The following is a 19,397-nucleotide window of genomic DNA, read 5'->3' on the forward strand; positions in this document are numbered from 1 at the left end:
ATATCTATATAAATAAAAATGTAATGTTCGTTTGTGGGGTTAACAGAACTCAAAAACCACTGGATGAATTGACACCAAATTTGGACACAAGACATCTAACAACCCGATGTATGTTCTTCACTCAAAAAGAATTGATTTTGTCATTTGGGAGTTGTAGTTGCTGGGATTTATAGTTCGCCTACAATCAAAGAGCATTCTGAACCCCACCAACGATGGAATTGAACCAAACTTGGCACACAGTTCTCCCATGACCAACAGAAAATACTGGAGGGGTTTGTTGGGCAGTGTCCTTTGGTTTTGGAGTTGTAGTTCACCTACATCCAGAGATCGCTGTGCACTCAAACAATGATGGATCTGGACCAAACTACACGAATACTCAATATGCCCAAATGTGAACACTGGTGGAGTTGGGGGAACATAGAATCTTGACATTTGGGAGTTGTAGTTGCTGGGATTTATAGTTCACATACAATCACAGAGCATTCTGAACCCCACCAATGATAGAATAGGGCTAAACCTCCCACACAAAACCCCCATGTGGGCCACAGCAACGCATGGCAGGGGACGGCTAGTGTGTGTGTGTATGTGTGTGTGTGTGTGTGTGTGTGTGTGTATATATATATATATATATATATATAATATTATTAATGTCAGCAATATTTGCTAATAATAATAATAATAATAATATTTGCTGATGGTTGCTGATGACACGATAAACAAAAATAAATAAATATTATTAATATTATACTGTATTACATATACAGTCTAGAAAACTCACAGCAACCCAATCATTACAGCTGCTGGCCTTAGGATTCCTTGGTGGGCCAGGATCTTTAATTGGGGAGGGCTTAGTGATTTGCCGGGGGGGGGGGGCAGAATAGGGGGTGATGGAACAGGGTCCATTATTTGCTTATTACTTCTTCTTGCAAGGCTGAAATGGGGAGGAGGGGGCTGAGGAAGATAATGATGCCAAGCCCAGCAGTCATTAAATCACTGTGTGCAGGGAGGGATGGTGGTGGGCAACCATCATTTCCCTTTGTAAACAAAGCACTCCTGCCACCTGCTGGTCTGGGCCAGGAACTGCAAGTCCAGTCCAAAGAAATGATGCTGACTGTGATTTTTCCATTCTTTTATTCCAAAAATAAATCCAATATTGCAGCGAAGGGAGCCTTAAATTAGTGTACTGTCATGGGAGTGTGTGTGTTTATGTGCAGGGCAAGAGAGGGGGGCTGTTTTGCCCCAAAAATGCCCCCCCACCACTACCTCCTCTTCTCCTTCACGCTGTAGTGCAGCAGCAGGGGGGCTGGCTGGAAAGCAAGCACAGAACAAAGCAAGGTTAAGGCCTCTTCTTAGCGATAAAGGGGAGGGGTGACCCCTCCTCCCATTTGGGGAAGACCCCCCTCCCATCCACACACCTTGCCAAACCAGCAGGAGAGCCAGAGCTGCTTCAGGGTCATGGAGTCTGGGACAGGCGCATTGTCAAACAGGACCAGGACCTGAGCGGGGCCACAGTTGCCATTAGAGATAAAGGGAGTGCTAATTGAAGGAGGGCCCCATAATAATCCCCCTCCCCACAATAATAAAACACTGAGTCTTACTCACATTCGCCAGGGGCAGCTCCAGGCGGCGGCACAGGACCCTTCGGAGGTGGTGGATCTGGGCCCGGACGGAGCAGCGGACGTATTTGTGCTGCAGGAAGGGGCAAAAAGATGGGACAGAATGACCAGAGAGCCAATGGGGAAAAGGGAGAGAGGGCATTCAGGTCGCAGCCAGTTAGGGATCCATAGGAGTCTAGTGTCTAGATCCAGGGAAGTCATGCTCCCCATGCTCTATACTGCCATGATTAGACCACACCTGGAATATTGTGTCCAATTCTGGGCACCACAAATCAAGAGAGATGTTGACCCTAAGCTGGAAAGTGTCCAGAGGAGGGTGACTAAAATGATCAAGGGTCTGGAGAATAAGCCCTATGAGGAGTGGCTTAAAGAGCTGGGCATGTTTGGCCTGAAGAAGAGAAGGCTGAGAGGAGACATGATAGCCATGTGTAAATATATGAGAGAGTCATAGGAAGGAGGGAGCAAGCTTCTTTTCTGCTTCCCTGGAGACTAGGACGCAATGGAACAATGGTTTCAAAGTACAGGAAAGGAAGGAGATTCCATCTGAAAATGAGGAAGAACTTCCTGACTGTGAAAGCTGTTCAGCAGTGGAACTTTCTGCCCCGAAGTGTGGTGGAGGCTCCTTCTTTGGAGGCTTTTAAACAGAGGCTGGATGGCCATCTGTCAGGGGTGATTTGAAAGTGATTTTCCTGCTTCTTGGCAGAATGGGGTTTTACTGGATGGCCCACCAGTCTCTTCCAAGTGTAGGATGAACTTCCTGTTAGAGCTGTTCAGCAGTGGAACTCTCTGCCTCGGAGTGTGGTGGAGGCTCCTTCTTTGGAAGCTTTTAAACAGAGGCTGGATGGCCATCTGTCAGGGGTGCTTTGAATGCAATATTCCTGCTTCTTGGCAGAATGGGGTTGGACCGGATGGCCCATGAGGTCTTTTCCAACTCTTATGATTCTATGCATCATTACAAAATATCTGATCGGGGAATTGCAGGGTACCTAAGCCTGTATGTATGATTGTGTGTGTGTACACAAACACACATACATATATCCAAAAACTTTATAACATCATAGGTTGCTGCTTCTTAGAATGTAATATCCCAGTGCCGATCTTCCTCTGGTAAACCAGGCTTTTCGCAAGCTTCCCCCCTCCCCACCAAAAATCTTCTTCCTGGGGGGTCCCTTTCCCTCTTTTTGGGGTTGAGGACATGGAGGGTCTCCTCACCTGCAGGATGTGTTTGCTCTTGTCCTTCCCGGAGCTGAAAGGAAAGAAATGAAGAATGAGAGAGAGGAAGAGGAGATCGATATCCCCCCCACACTCAACAATGCCAAAGGATTGGGACAGGCCTTACACACACACACACACACATACACACTCTTAAACAACTGGCAAAAAACGGGACGGAATCATACTTTAGATCTCGTTTTAGTGAGACAACCCAGGATAGAAATCATAACCATCATAATAATAAGCTGTATATATTATTTATTTATTTGCAATATTTATATGCCGCCTTTCTCACTCCAAAAGGGACTCAGAGCAGCTTACAAGAGATATATACATATATATATATATATATATACACACACACATATACACACACACACATATACATACACATACAATATATTATATTATTAGCATAGTACAATACCAGTATTATATATATATTGTACTATACCATTATATTGTAATACTATTAGTAATATTACATGTAATATAAAATATATAATTATGATATATTATTATTATTATTATTATTAGTAGTAGTATTAAATTTTATTACAGTATAATATTATAAATATTATATGTATATACAATATATTATATTACATTACATTATATAAAAATTCAAATGTCTGTGAATGATAAAATATTATATGTATATACAATATATTATATTAAATAATAATATTATATTATATTACATTGCATTATATAAAAATGTAAATGTCTGTTTGTGAATGACCTCAAATCTCCCAAAATACTTCACAGATTGCTTTGGAATTTGGACACAACTTAGCATTTGAATAGGCAAATGTTTTATATATTGACATACTTATTATTATATAGATGTCACGTCTGTGACAGGTAAAAACATGCTTGGAATCAACAACAGCGCCATCTGCTGGACATCCAAGCAACACATCGTGAAATATAGAAGCTGCAAGGCTTTGCAATGCTAATTAATTTCAACATTCCCACTTGCCTCCAACTGACAAGAGTTCTTGACAAGCTGGAATGTGTCCAGAGGAGAGCGACTAAAATGATAAAAGTTCTGGAGGACAAACCCTATGAGAAGCGGCTTAAGGAGCTCAGCATGTTTAGCTTGAAGAAGAGAAGGCTGAGAGGAGATATGATAGCCATGTATAAATATGTGAGAGGAAGCCACAGGGAGGAGGAGGGAGCAAGCTTGTTTTCTGCTTCCTTGGAGACTAGGACACAATGGAACAATGGCTTCAAACTACAAGAGAGGAGATTCCATCTGAACACGAGGAAGAACTTCCTGACTGGGAGAGCCGTTCAGCCATGGAACTCTCTGCCCCGGAGTGTGGTGGAGGCTCCTTCTTTGGAAGCTTTTCAACAGAGGCTGGATGGCCATCTGTCAGGGGTGATTTGAATGCAATATTCCTGCTTCTTGGCAGAATGGGGTTGGACTGGATGGCCCATGAGGTCTCTTCCAACTCTTTGATTCTATGATTCTTTTTCCCACCCTGGACCTTCCACAGATATATTAACCTCCCTTGTCTAGTTTCCAGCAGATCTCACAACCTCTGAGGATGCCTGCCATAGATGCAGGTGAAACATCAGGAGAGAATGCTTCTGCAACATGGACAGACAGGCCAGAAAACTCACAGCAATTAAGGTGTTTGGTTTCCTGGCTTTCCCCTTCTTCTTCCCAAAGCGTTTTTAGAATGTGCTTAGTTTGAGAAGGTTGGGAATTGGTCAGAAGCTCACTCCAACCCGGGCTGGCTTTGAACTCATGACCTTTCGGTCAGTTATGCTGCAGGAAATAATCCTGCCCCGGTGCCCCAACCCTCACGACTCACCCCTGTTTCTCCAGGCAGAGCAGGACGTGCTCGTCAAAGCGGTAGTAGTGGGCCCGCGAGTGGTCAAAGGTGGTATAGGGTAGCCCCACGCGGTTGGAGGCCGGGCCTGGAAGAAGGCAGAGAAGGAAGTGGTCAGAACAGAGGTGGACTGAAGACCGACAGGTCGCAGGTTCACATCCGGGGAGAGGCGGATGAGCTCCCTCTATCAGCTCCAGCTCCTCATGCGGGGACATGAGAGAAGCCTCCCACAAGGATGATAAAAACATCAAAAATCACCCCCTGGGCAACGTCCTTGCAGACGGCCAATTCTCTCACACCAGAAGCAACTTGCAATTTCTCAAGTTGCTCCTGACACGACAAAAAAAAAAAAACTGGACAAAATTCAGCTCAAATACCCCATACTCCCACATTTGAATACTGGTGGGGTTGGGGAGGGGGTTGATTTTTGTCATCTGGGAGTTGTAGTTGCTGGGATTTATAGTTCACCTACAACCAAAGAGCATTCTGAATTCCACCAATGATGGAATTGAACCAAACCTGGTACACAGAACTCCCCAGACCAACAGAAAATGCTGGAAGGGTTTGGTGGGCATTGACCTTGAGTTTGGGAGTTGTAGTTCACCTACATCCAGAGAGCACTCTGGACTCAAACAATGATGGATCTGGACCAAACTTGTCACTAATACTCAATACGCCCAAATGTGAACACTGGTAGAATTTTGGGAAAATAGACTTTGACATTTGGGAGTTCTAGTTGCTGGGATTTATAGTTCACCTACAATCAAAGAGCATTCTGAACTCCACCAACGATGGACTTGAACCAAACTTGGCACACAGAACTCCCATGACGAACAGATAATACTGGAGGGTTGGGTGGACACTGACCTTTAGTTTTGGAGCTTGGTGAACTACAACTCCAAAACTCAAGGTCAATGCCCACCAAATCCTACACCGTGGACACAAATAATGATGGATCTTAACCAAACTTGTCACAAATACTCAATATGCCGAAATGTGAACACTGGTGGAGTTTGGAGATAATAGACCTTGACATTTGGGAGTTGTAGATGCTGGGATTTATAGTTCACCTACAATCAAGAGCATTCTGAATCCCATCAACAATTGAATTGGGCCAAATTTCCCAGTGACTAACAGAAAATACTGTGTTTTCAGATGGTATTTGGCGACCCCTCTGACGCCCCCTCACGACCCACTCAGGGGTCGCAACCCCCATGTTGAGAAACACTGATATAGGACGATAAAAGCAAGGACTAACAGGCTGAGAGATACCTTCTATCCAAGAACTGTGACTATATTGAACTCTACAGTTTCACACTGATGGGGAATTAGGGGTTTGTGAAATAGTAGTTAGAATATGGAAGGATGGGAGGTTTGTTTATGTAATTCTACACATGTAAAGTGCATTGGGGATGGTATTTAATTTCATTGTATGATGTACAATGACAATAATGTTACTCCGTTCCATCAAAAGGAATATGGTATTCAAGACTGAGAGAAGTCCTGGTCCCACTCCCTTCTGCTTTGGTCAGACCTCACCTAGAATAACAACAATCCTGTGTCCAGTTCTGGGCAAAGCAATTCAAGGAGCTGGACCATTCCAAGGAGATGGGCAAGCTTTGAAAAGTTTCCAGAGAAGAAACAACTAAAAGGATCAAAAGTTTGGAAACCCTGAATCCTTCCAATTCTAGGAATCTATGCTCCTATTATTATTATTTGAAACACAACAAGATGAGTACACAGCAAACAACGTCACTTTGCTGGCCACTGTATTGGATTACACGTCGGACGCTTCCCAAGTGCCTAGGACTGTGTGATGTATCGGTGAATAATGTGTACAGATCCCAGTAAGGTGGCCTTCTGCAGTTGACAAATGGTAATTTTGTCACAAACCCCGATGACATCTAGACATTTGATGATCTAACAATGTGGCAGTGAGTCAAAATTTTTTTTGTAATAAATCCAAGTTGTATACACGTTTGCTTTTCGGCTTTTGCAATTCTCCATTATTATTATTATTATTATTATTATTATTATTATTATTATTATTGTCCGGATGCCTGACCACCATCTCCCAAAGCAGTTGCTCTACTCCGAACTTAAGAACGGAAAACAGAATGTTGGTGGACAGGAAAAGAGATTGAAAGATGGGCTCAAAGCCAACCTTAAAAACTGGCATAGACACTGAGAACTGGGAAGCCCTGGCCCTTGACCGCTCCAGCTGGAGGTCAGCTGTGACCAACCCCGACCGAGACCGCCTTCCGCCTGGAAACCAATGCCCTCACTGCGGAAGAAGATGCAGAGCAAGAATAGGGCTCCACAGCCACATACGGACTCACGAGAACACTGGAAGACAATCATCCTCGGAAAACGAGGGATCGTCTAGTAAGAAAGTAAAGTAACTAAGTTATTATTATTATTATTATTATTATTATTATTATTATTATCAGAGGCAAGCTGTCCATCTTTTGGGCTTGCATTATGTGTTCCTGAGTGTCAAGATAGGATTGGACTGGATGGCCCCCAGCTCTAGGATTCCTATTATTATGATTATTATGATTATTATGATTGTTATTATTATTGAGAAACTTGCAGTTTCTCAAGTCGCTCCTGACACGACCAAATAAATAAATAAAATTATTATTATTATTATTATTAGCAGATACTGGCCATCTTTTGGGAGGGCTTTGATTGTGTCTTTCTTCCTGGCAGAAGGGGTTGGATTGGATGGCCCTTGGGGCCCCTTCCTGCTCTAGGATTCTATGATTCAGTTATTATTGTTGTTATCAGAGGATGGAGGAAGGCTTGGACTGTGTCTTCCTGAGTGTCAAGATAGGGTTAGACTGGAGCTCTCTTCCAGCTCTAGGATTCTATGATATTATTATTACTACTACTATTATTATTGGCTAGATGGCCACCTATCGGGAGGGCTCGGATTGTGTCTTCTTGCACGGCAGAATGGGGTTGGACAGGGGTTTCCCCCAACTCTAGGATTCTATCATTCTAGGAAGAGGAAAGCCGCTCACCTTCGTTGCTCGGTTGGCTGACGCGCTCCAGTCCTCGGGATTGATAGAACTCTCGGATCCTCTTCTCTTCATCTAGCAGTGGGATGACAATAAACACAGCCACACGGTTTGTTTCCCCGCAGCTCCCAAACCAAAACAAGAGGGTGATCCCACAGGTGCCACTGCCATCAGAGACCATAGAGCAGGTATGGGCCAACTTCAGCCCTCCAGGTGTTTTGGACTCCAACTCCCACCATTCCTAACAGCCTACCGGCTGTTAGGAATGGTGGGAGTTGAAGTCCAAAACACTTGGAGGGCTGAAGTTGGCCTAGAGCCTTGAAACCTATATTCCTGCCAGTCACTTACTCTCCTGGAGGTCCGGCACCAGCTTGAAGACGATGTCCTGCATGACGCGGTCCAGCTTGAGGTTGAGGAGGGGCTGCGTCTCGTGGATCTTGGTGCTGCACATGGGACAATACTTGCTGGTCTGAAGGTACTTCACAATGCAGCTCTTGCAAACTGCAAGGAGGGAAAAAGATGATGAGGATGATGTTTATTTACATCCACATTTTTCTCTCCATTAGGAGATTCAAAGCGGGGAAGGAGCCCGAGCACCATGCTGCCTGGGCACCACCATTGCTCTTTCTTCCCAGGAGGGTAGCAATAACAACAACAACAACAACGACAATGACGACAACAACGTTTATCCATGACTGCCTCCTCTGTGTGTGGCCCTTGCGAGGAGTGCTGTGCCAGGATCCAATGCAGAAGGGGAGAGGAGGAGGCGAGGAAGGTCCACAGTGCTTCCTTCTTTCTCTCTCTCCCTTCCCTTCTTTCCTCCCTTCCCTTCCTTCCTTCCTTCCTTCCTTCCTTCCTTCCTTCCTTCCTTCCTTCCTTTCCTTTCCTTTCCTTTCCTTTCCTTTCCTTTTCTTCTTTCCTTCTCCTTCCTTTCCTTCTTTCCCTCCTTCCCTTCCTTCCTGTCCCTCCTTCCTTTTTACTTTCCTTCTTTTCCTCCCTCCCTCCCTTTCCTTCTTCTTTCCCTTTCTTCATTTCCTTCCCCTTCATTTCCTTCCCTCCCTTCTTTTTTCACCCCCCTCCTTTCTATCCCTCCTTCCTTCCTTCTCCTCCCTCCCTGTCCCTCCTTCTTTCTTTTCCTTCCTTCCTTCCCTTCTTTCCCTCCCTCCCTTCCCTTTTCTTTCCTTCCTTCCTTCTTCCTTCCTTCTCCTCCCTCCCTGTCCCTCCTTCTTTCTTTTCCTTCCTTCCCTTCTTTCCCTCCCTCCCTTCCCTTTTCTTTTCTTCCTTCCTTCCTTCTTCCTTCCTCCTCCTCCCTCCCTGTCCCTCCTTCTTTCTTTTCCTTCCTTCCCTTCTTTCCCTCCCTCCCTTCCCTTTTCTTTCCTTCCTTCCTTCTTCCTTCCTTCTCCTCCCTCCCTGTCCCTCCTTCTTTCTTTTCCTTCCTTCCCTTCTTTCCCTCCCTCCCTTCCCTTTTCTTTCCTTCTTCCTTCCTTCTCCTCCCTCCCTGTCCCTCCTTCTTTCTTTTCCTTCCTTCCCTTCTTTCCCTCCCTCCCTTCCCTTTTCTTTCCTTCCTTCCTTCTTCCTTCCTTCTCCTCCCTCCCTGTCCCTCCCTCTTTCTTTTCCTTCCTTCCCTTCTTTCCCTCCCTCCCTTCCCTTTTCTTTCCTTCCTTCCTTCTTCCTTCCTTCTCCTCCCTCCCTGTCCCTCCTTCTTTCTTTTCCTTCCTTCCCTTCTTTCCCTCCCTCCCTTCCCTTTTCTTTCCTTCCTTCCTTCTTCCTTCCTCCTCCTCCCTCCCTGTCCCTCCTTCTTTCTTTTCCTTCCTTCCCTTCTTTCCCTCCCTCCCTTCCATTTTCTTTCCTTCCTTCCTTCCTTCCTTCCTTCCTTCCTTCCTTCCTTCTTCCTTCCTTCTCCTCCCTCCCTGTCCCTCCTTCTTTCTTTTCCTTCCTTCCCTTCTTTCCCTCCCTCCCTTCCATTTTCTTTCCTTCCTTCCTTCCTTCCTTCCTTCCTTCCTTCCTTCCTTCTTCCTTCCTCCTCCTCCCTCCCTGTCCCTCCTTCTTTCTTTTCCTTCCTTCCCTTCTTTCCCTCCCTCCCTTCCATTTTCTTTCCTTCCTTCCTTCTTCCTTCCTTCTCCTCCCTCCCTGTCCCTCCTTCTTTCTTTTCCTTCCTTCCCTTCTTTCCCTCCCTTCCTTTTTCCTTCCTTCCTTCCTGTCCCTCCTTCCTTCCTTCTTTCTATGTAAGATATAAATACAATATTAAATGGAAGGGACAGTCAAGAAGTAACGAGAGAAGGAGGAAAAGAGGGAAGGAAGGAAGGAAGGAGAGAAGGAGGGAGGGAAAGAAGGAAAGAAACAAAGTTAGAGAAGCAAGGAAAGAGAGAAGGAAATAAAAAAGTGAAAGGAAAAAGAGAGGGAAGGAAGGAGAGAAGGAACGAAAGATAGGGAAGGAAGGAAGGAAGGAAGGAAGGAAGGAAGGAAGGAAGGAAGGAAGGAAGGAAGGATGTAACCAAAGAGCAAAGCAAGGGAGGAAAGAAACAGGTAGAGATGGAAGAAAGATGAGAGATAGGGAAAGAAAAAGAGGAAAGGAAAGAAAGAGGGAAGGAAGGAAGGAGAGAAAGAGGGAGGGAAGGTTGACTACAGCAACGTGTGGCGGGTACAGCTAGTCATCTATATAAATAAAAATGTAATGTTCGTTTGTGGGATTAACAGAAATCAAAAACCACTGGACGAATTGACACCAAATGTGGACACAAGACACCTAACAACCCAATGCATGTCCTTCACTAAAAAAATAATGATTTTGTCATTTGGGACTTGTAGTTGCTGGGATTTATAGTCCACCTACAATCAAAGAGAATTCTGAACCCCACCAACGATGGAATTGAACCAAACTTGGCACACAGTTCTCCCATGACCAACAGAAAATACTGGAAGGGTTTGGTGGGCAGTGTCCTTGGGTTTTGGAGTTGTAGTTCACCTACATCCAGAGATCACTGTGGACTCAAACAATGGTGGATCTGGACCAAACTTGGCATGGATACTCAATATGCCCAAATGTGAACACTGGTGGAGTTTGGGGAAAATAGAATCTTGGCATTTGGGAGTTGTAGTTGCTGGGATTTATAGTTCACCTACAATCAAAGAGCATTCTGAACCCCACCAACGATGGAATTGAACCAAACTCGGCACACAGTTCTCCCAAGACCACCATAAAATACTGGAAGGGTTTGGTGGGCAGTGTCCTTTGGTTTTGGAGTTGTAGTTCACCTACATCCAGAGATCACTGTGGACTCAAACAATGATGGATCTGGACCAAACTCTACACGAATACTCAATATGCCCAAATGTGAACACTGGTGGAGTTTGGGGGAAATAGAATCTTGACATTTGGGAGTTGTAGTTGCTGGGATTTATAGTTCACCTACAATCACAGAGCATTCTGAACCCCACCAACGATAGAATTGGGTGAAACCCAAAATCCGACATACCACCTGTCACACCCAGCACTTTTTAATCTGTACCCATTACATTTGGCCCGGCCCTAGTTTTATTGTGTTATGATGTATTGTTTTTGTTGTTTCTGTTATTGCTTTAATGTTTTGATTTGCTTTAAGTTGTGTATTTGTTATGCTATTGTTTTATTGAGGCCTTGGCCTATGTAAGCCGCATCAAGTCCTTCGGGAGATGCTAGCAGGGTACAAATAAAGTTAATAATAATAATAATAATAATAATAATAATAAACCTCCCACACAGAACCCCCACGTGGCAGGGGACGCTTAGTATACATATAAACACATCACATTGCATGTTCACATTCGATATGCAATGTGCTATAGAGCAGGCATGGGCAAACTTCAGCCCTCCCTCCAGGTGTTTTGAACTTCAACTCCCACAATTCCTGGCCTCAGGCCCTTTCCTTTTCCTCCTCAGCTGCTCAAGCTGTTAGGAATTGTGGGAGTTGTAGTCCAAAGCACCTGGAGAGCCAAAGATGACCAATGCCTGCACAGAAAGGCCAATGAACACCAACACTACTAGCCTTTGCCCCTTCCTCAATGCAACTCACAGGTGTGGAGGCACTCGGTGATGGTGGTGGCGTCAATGAAGTACCCGGCGCACAGGAAACACACAATGTGCTCGTTCAGCTCCTTCATCTTCACCTTCACCTCCTCCTAAGGAAGAAAGAAGATTTTTTTACAGCAGTGGACAGATGGCCATCTGTCGGGAGTGAGTAAGTAAAACTTTATTTCTATTCCTGCCCCATCTTGCTGTGGGGACTCAGGCGGCTCACAACATAAAGAGAAAACATTCAATGCTGTAAAAAACAACAACAGACTAAACAATTCAAATAGACGGTACAGAACATTTGACAAAAAACAAATCACACAAGTTACACGATATTGACTTGAATGTTTGCCATTTATGTTGTGAGTGCCCTGAGTTTGCGTGGGATATAAATAAGGTATTATTATTATTATTATTATTATTATAAAAACAAGGTTAAAAGCCATGTCCAAAATCCATTCCGTATTTCATAAAGCCGGATCTTTAAGCATTCAATAATTCAATACATATAAAGATTAAATTATATAAACAATATAGTAATATATAGAAATAATAACATTGTTAGGTAATACATTATATCTATATAAATAAAAATGTGATGTCCGTTTGTGGGATTAACAGAACTCAAAAACCACTGGGCGAATTGACACCAAATTTGGACACAAAGACACCTAACAGCCCAATGTATGTCCTTCACTCAAAAATTGATTTTGTCATTTGGGAGTTGTAGTTGCTGGGATTTATAGTTCACCTACAATCAAAGACTCCACCAATGATTGAATTGAACCAAAGGTGGCACACAGGACTCCCATGACCAACAGAAAACACTAGAAGGGTTTGGTGGATATTGACGTTGAGTTTGGGAGCTGTAGTTCACCTACATCCCGAGAGCACTGTGGACTCAAACAATGAAGGATCTGGACCAAACTTGGTACGAATATTCCATATGCCCAATTATGAACACAAATGGAGTTTGGGGAAAATAGACCTTGACATTTGGGAATTGTAGTTACTTGGATTTATAGTTCACCCACAATCAAAGAGCATTCTGAACCCCACAAACGACAGAATTGGGGCAAATTTCCCACACAGAACCCCCCCATGACCAACAGAAAATACTTGAAAGTTTTATATCTTGTAAGCTGCCCTGAGTCCCCTTCGTAGTGAGAAGGGAAGCATATAAATGTCGGAAATAAATCAATAAATTGCATATTAATTATATTTATTTATCTATTTATTTATATCCCGTTTTATCTCTCCCTACGGAGACTCAGAGCAGCTTACAATGAAAAACATTACAAGGGATGTATATATATGTATGTATAGTAAAGCTAGTCCCCTGACATTAAGTCCAGTCGTGTCTGACTCTGGGGTGTGGTGCTCATCTCCATTTCTAAGGCGAAGAGCCAGCGTTGTCCATAGACACCTCCAAGGTCATGTGGCCGACAAGCTACCTATCCGACTGCATCTCTGCCTATGAACCCACCAGGACTTTGAGATCTTCCGAGGAGGCCCTGCTCTCGATCCCGCCTGCTTCTCAGGCGCGGCTGGCGGGGATGAGAGATAGGGCGTTCTCGGTGGTGGCTCCCCGGCTGTGGAACGCCCTTCCCACAGACATCAGATTAGCGCAATCTCTAATGGTATTCCGCAAAAAAGTAAAGACCTGGTTATTTGTGCAGGCGTTCGAATAATTAGTGCAATGATTGGTTAATGAACACTGGAATGGAACAATGGATGATGAATCTGGAACATGTTTTTGATGACGAGACGACAGTGAATGGGTATTGTAGTGACTGTTTATTAATTGTGTAATGTGTTAGGTTTGTTAAGTGTTTCTATACTGTAGCACTGAATTTTTGCTGTTCGTATTTGTTGTGAACCGCTGTGAGTCGCCTTCGGGCTGAGAACAGCGGTATATAAGTAAGGTAAATAAATAAATAAATAAATGACTGCATGGAGCGCCGTTACCTTCCCACCGGAGCGGTACCTATTGATCTACTCACATTTGCATGTTTTCGAACTGCTAGGTTGGCAGAAGCTAGGGCTGACAGAGGAAGCTCACGCCGCTCCCCGGAATCGAACCTGCAACCTTTCGATCAACAAGCTCAGCAGCTCAGTGCTTTAACCCACTGCGCCACCGGGGGCTCCATGTATGTATATATATCTGCAAATAACCTGCTCCTATTTTTATCTCATTAGAGACTCAGGTTCGCAGCTTGGGAGTAATCCTTGACTCATCGCTGAGCCTGGAACCCCAGGTCTCAGTGGTGGCTGGGAGAGCTTTTGCACAACTAAAACTTATGCGCCAGTTGCGCCCGTTCCTTGGGAAGTCAGATCTGGCCACAGTGGTCCACGCTCTTGTTACATCCCGAATAGATTACTGCAACGCACTCTACGTGGGGTTGCCTTTGAAGACTGTTCAGAAACTTCCATTAGTCCAGCGGGCGGCAGCCAGATTACTCACCGGAGCGTCATACAGGTAGCATACCACCCCCCTGTTGTGTCAGCTCCACTGGCTGCCGATCCAGTTCCGAGCACAATTCAAAGTACTGGTTTTGATCTACAAAACCCTATACTGTTCTGGCCCAGGATATCTGTCCGAACGCATCTCCTTCTACGTCCCACCTCGGAATTTAAGATCTTCTGGGGAGGCCCTGCTCTCGGCCCCACCTCTATCACAAGTGAGATTGGTGGGGACGAGGAGCAGGGCCTTCTCGGTGGTGGCCCCTCACCTGTGCAATTCACTCCCCGGGGAGATTAGGTCATCGACATCCCTCCTCTCCTTTAGAAGGAAACTAAAAACATGGATATGGGACCAGGCTTTTGGGTAATCTGGCAGATAGACAAAGGACAATGACGACTAGAATTGATAGGATTTGACAAAGTGGGATGAATTTACGGATTCTGAGCTGCCGAACGTTGAGCACTAGATTGGTTTTATTGATAGTGATGTATAATTGATTGTTTTAATTGTTTATAACTGCTGTCTATATATGTATTGTATTATTGTGTTGGCATCGAATTGTGCCTTTTGTAAGCCGCCCTGAGTCCCCCCTCGGGGGTTGAGAAGGGCGGGGTAGAAGTACACAAAATAAATAATAATAAATAAATATATACATACAATATATTATATTATTAACATAGTACAATATCAGTATTATATATTACTATAATGTACTGTACCACTATATTGTTTTTTTAAAAAATAATCTTTATTAAGTTTCAGTGTTCAATAAATAACAAAGGGGGGGGGGAGGCTTAGGCTAAGAAGGGGAGGAAGGGGGGCTGAGACAGGAAGGGAAAAAGGAGTATAGGACAAAGGGGGGGTACATAAGTCTGACTTGGCCACGGTAGTCCACGCTCTGGTTACATCCCGTTTAGACTACTGCAACGCTCTCTACGTGGGGTTGCCTTTGAAGACGGCTCGGAAGCTCCAACTAGTCCAACATTCGGCAGCCATGATACTAACAGGAGCGGAGCGCAGGGAGCATACAACTCCTCTGCTGCACCAGCTCCACTGGCTGCCCATCTGCTACCGGGCTCAATTCAAAGTGCTGGCGTTGGCCTATAAAGCCCTAAATTGTTCTGGCTCAAGCTACCTATCCGAACGTATCTCTGCCTATCAGCCTGCCAGGACCCTAAGATCTTCTGGGGAGGCCCTGCTCTCGATCCCGCCTGCTTCACAGGTGCGGCTGGCGGGGACGAGAGACAGGGCCTTTTCTGTGGTGGCCCCCCGGCTGTGGAACGCCCTTCCCATGGAGGTAAGATCAGCCCCCTCGCTAATGGTGTTCCGTAGAAGATTAAAAACATGGATGTTTGAACAGGCTTTTGGTTAATCAGTGCAATGAATGTGACGATTACAGGAATGGAAATATGGACGACGAACTTGGATCACGACTCTAGTTATGAGATGAATTGTGTTGTTACTGTTGTGTAATATTGTATATTGTGCTCTTATGGTTTTAAACTGTGTATCGTTGATTGATTTTATCCTTGTTGTAAACCGTGTTGAGTCGCCGGTTAGGCTGAGAAACTGCGGTATACAAGTAAAGTAAAGTAAATAAATAAATAAATAATAATAAATACATAAATGCAGGTATTGCCATACATACATACATTTACAAATTATATTGTAATATTATTATAGTGTATTATTGTATTGTATTATATTATAATATATTTAATATAATTTAATATAATAATATATAATTAATATATAAATAATATAATATATAATATTAATTATATTGTAATATTATTAGTATTACATGTAATATAAAACATATAATTATAATATCATATTATTAGTAATATTATATTGTATTACATAATAATATTATAAATATTATATGTATATACAATATATTATATTACATTATATTATATAATTAGCACAGCACATAGGAAAAGAGAGCTTAGATTGTGCCTTTCTGCACAGAATGGGTTGGAATGGACGGCCCTTGGGGTCTTTGCCATCCTTTGTGGCTTTATGTGCTTATGAGACTCTTGCTCCTTCCACTGCCATCTCGAGGCCATCCATCCCAACCCTCCTCTGGAAAAAAACCCGTCTCCCTTTAGGACCGCGCGGTGACGCGGGGCCCTCATTCCTCCCACCCGCCTCTGCTTCAGAGGATGAAAAAGTAGGCGTGGCTTCTCACGGCCACGCCCACAGCCTGCTTGCCTGCCTGTTTCCCAACGCGCATGCGCAGGACGGCCGCCCGGCGCGGAGAGGGCTTCCGCTTTTCCGATCCGCGCTCGACCTAGCCCGGCCCCTTCCCGCTTCGCCGCCTCACCTCGTTGCGGAGCGGGTCCATCTTGTAGACGGCCTGGAGCTGGTTCCGGAGCCGCATCGCGATCGCCACCGAGCCCCCCTGAGGAGGAGGAGACGCCATCTTGGAGCCGCCTCGCCCACTTCCGGGTTGGCGGGAGGGGGCGGGGCTTGTCGCCGCAGCAACTACGGCGCCCGGCGGGACCCTCTCCGGCCCACTTCCGGCCTGGGCGGCGCAAGGGTTGCTGGGAGTTGTAGTCCCGGGAGGAAAAAAATCCCTATAACAGGACTGAGAGAGGCAGGGACTAGGGAAGGTCCTGAAATATCAGCATATAGTGTGGAAATAAGTATTTCCAAGGCAGGAAGGCCCCACATACCCACTGCCATATATATAATCCAGATTATCTGCTTTGAACTGGATTATATACCCCTCTATTCTGCTTTGGTTAGACCACACCTGGAATATTGTGTCCAATTCTGGGCACCACAAGAGAGAGATATTGACTCTAAGCTGGAATGTGTCTAGAGGAGAGCAACTCAAATGGTCAAGGGTCTGGAGAACAAGCCCTATGAGGAGCGGCTTGGGGAGCTGGGCATGTTTAGCCTGAAGAAGAGAAGGCTGAGAGGAGACATGATAGCCATGTATAAATATGTGAGAGGAAGCCACAGGGAGGAGGAGGGAGCAAGCTTGTTTTCTGCTTCCTTGGAGACTAGGACGCAATGGAAAAATGGCCTCAAACTGCAAGAGAGGAAATTCCACCTGAACATGAGCAAGAACTTCCTGACTGTGAGAGCTGTTCAGCAGTGGAACTCTCTGCCCCGGAGTGTGGTGGAGGCTCCTTCTTTGGAAGCGTTTAAACAGAGGCTGGATGGCCATCTGTCGGGGGTGATTTGAATGCAATATTCCTGCTTCTTGGCAGAATGGGGTTGGACTGGATGGCCCACGAGGTCTCTTCCAACTCTTTGATTCTATGATATGGCAGTGTGGACTCATATAACCAGGGTTAAGGTTATGCCATCTTTGCAAAGTTCTGGAGAGACTTATTTTGCATAGAATTATGGAAAAAATAGGCCCCTGTCTGATTCCACAGCAAGCTGGCTTCAGGAAAGGCAAAAGCTGCACATCGCAAGCGCTGAACCTGACTCAGCACATAGAAGATGGTTTTGAAAGGCAGCAGATCACAGGAGCTGTCTTCATTGACCTGTCCACAGCTTATGAGACTGTGAACCACCACCACCTCCTCCTGGGAAAAATGTATAAGATCACAAAGGACGACCACCTCACCCGCCTCATAGGAAACCTGCTACAAAACAGGAGCTTTTTTGTTGAGTGCCAGGGCCAGAGAAGCAGATGGCGGAAACAGAAGAACGGCCTGCCTCAGGGGAGCGTGCTTGCTCCATCCATGTTCAACATCTACACAAATGACCAGCCACTGCCAGAAGGGACAGAGAGCTTCATCTATGCTGATGATCGTGCCATCACCGCTCAAGCAGGGAGCTTTGAGATGGTTGAAAAGAAGCTCTCCGAAGCTCTAGGTGCCCTTACCGCCTATTACAGGGAAAACCAGCTGATCCCTAATCCATCTAAAACACAGACATGTGCCTTTCACCTTAAGAACAAACAAGCATCCCAAGTTCTGAGGATTGTTACCTGGGAAGGAATCCCACTGGAGAATTGCAGCACACCCATATACTTGGGAGTCACTCTGGACCATTCTCTGACCTACAAGAAGCACTGCCTGAACATCAAGCAAAAAGTGGGAGATGTCTCTGCCTTGGTCCTTCCACTATTGGCTGCTCCTTCCCGGCAGATGTCAGGTGGTGCAATACCGGCTAAGCAGTGTAATTTCTCCAGTGGTGTAGGGCGCAGACACCCTGTGACAATGCGGCATGTCTCATTCAGAGCCACATCCACTGTTTTAGCGTGGTGAGATGTGTTCCACACTGGGCATGCATACTCAGCAGCAGAGTAGCACAGCGCAAGGGCAGATGTCTTCACTGTGTCTGGTTGTGATCCCCAGGTTGTGCCAGTCAGCTTTCGTATGATATTGTTTCTAGCACCCACTTTTTGCTTGATGTTCAGACATCCGGGCATCCCCTGGGCAACGTCTTCATACACGGCTGATTCTCTCACCACAGAAGCGACCAACAGAGAGGAAAGAAACAAGGACATGCTAATTATATGCTAATCAAGGTGGTCAGTTGAAACATTCACACCTAGCTCCAGCAGACAAGAGTCCTTTGTCCCACGCTGGTCATTCCACAGATATATAAACCCCTTTTCCTAGTTCCAACAGACCTCATTACCTCTGAGGATGCTTGCCATAGATGCAGGAGAAACGTCAGGAAAAAATGCCTCTAGAACATGGCCATATAGCCCGAAAAAACCTACAACAACCCAGTGATTCCGGCCATGAAAGCCTTCGACAATACAGCAGGATACAACTTCAGGAAGACAGACTGGACTACATTCTCAGACATGTTACATGACAAGATCATATCGGCTTCACCATCCACTTGTGACACCGATGGAGTACTTCCTCATTCTTTTGCACACTGCTGGAGAGTTTTATGGCATCGTAAATTAGTTAAATTAGCCTCCCCGCATAAGCAGTACCTCAATTTCCTACTTGACAGATGCAACTGACAGCAAGCTAGACAAATGGTCGGGAGCTTACGCCGACCCCGGCTGGCTTCGAATTCATGTATCTATATGGAGTGTGTGTGTGTGTGTGTGTGAAATGTGTGAAAGGGTGGGAGAAATAACCTTTGAAGCAAGCAAGTGTGAATGTGGCAATTAGCAAGCTTGAATAGCATTGAGTAGCCTTGTGACTGCAAAGTCTATCTATCTATACACACACTCCACTTGCATCATTTCCAACA

At 45.0% G+C, this 19,397-nt stretch overlaps 1 protein-coding gene across 1 annotated transcript; it reads right to left on the bottom strand.

Annotated features, from left to right (window-relative positions):
- Positions 1–1,114: 1,114 nt before the first annotated feature.
- On the bottom strand, positions 1,115–16,686 carry PCGF1 (polycomb group ring finger 1). Its single transcript, XM_060779507.2, has 9 exons — positions 16,540–16,686; positions 11,748–11,853; positions 8,044–8,196; positions 7,699–7,770; positions 4,655–4,760; positions 2,829–2,862; positions 1,603–1,689; positions 1,416–1,496; positions 1,115–1,307 (listed from the first exon to the last, which is right to left on the bottom strand). The coding sequence occupies exons 1-9, from the start codon at positions 16,636–16,638 to the stop codon at positions 1,260–1,262; spliced, it is 786 nt and encodes a 261-aa protein (XP_060635490.1). The 5' UTR covers positions 16,639–16,686; the 3' UTR covers positions 1,115–1,259.
- Between the last annotated feature and the right edge of the window lie 2,711 nt (positions 16,687–19,397).

Source organism: Anolis sagrei, chromosome 5 (assembly GCF_037176765.1).
Source record: "Anolis sagrei isolate rAnoSag1 chromosome 5, rAnoSag1.mat, whole genome shotgun sequence".
NCBI lineage: Eukaryota > Metazoa > Chordata > Lepidosauria > Squamata > Dactyloidae > Anolis > Anolis sagrei.

Excerpts from the sequence above, each read along its gene's own strand:
- PCGF1 (XM_060779507.2), bottom strand. The coding sequence starts at position 16,638 with ATGGCGTCTCCTCCTCCTCAGGGGGGCTCGGTGGCGATCGCGATGCGG. Across the intron at positions 11,854-16,539 it reads TGGACCCGCTCCGCAACGAG|GAGGAGGTGAAGGTGAAGAT; the intron begins GTGAGGCGGCGA and ends TTTCTTCCTTAG. Across the intron at positions 4,761-7,698 it reads CAGCCAACCGAGCAACGAAG|GCCCGGCCTCCAACCGCGTG; the intron begins GTGAGCGGCTTT and ends GCCTTCTTCCAG.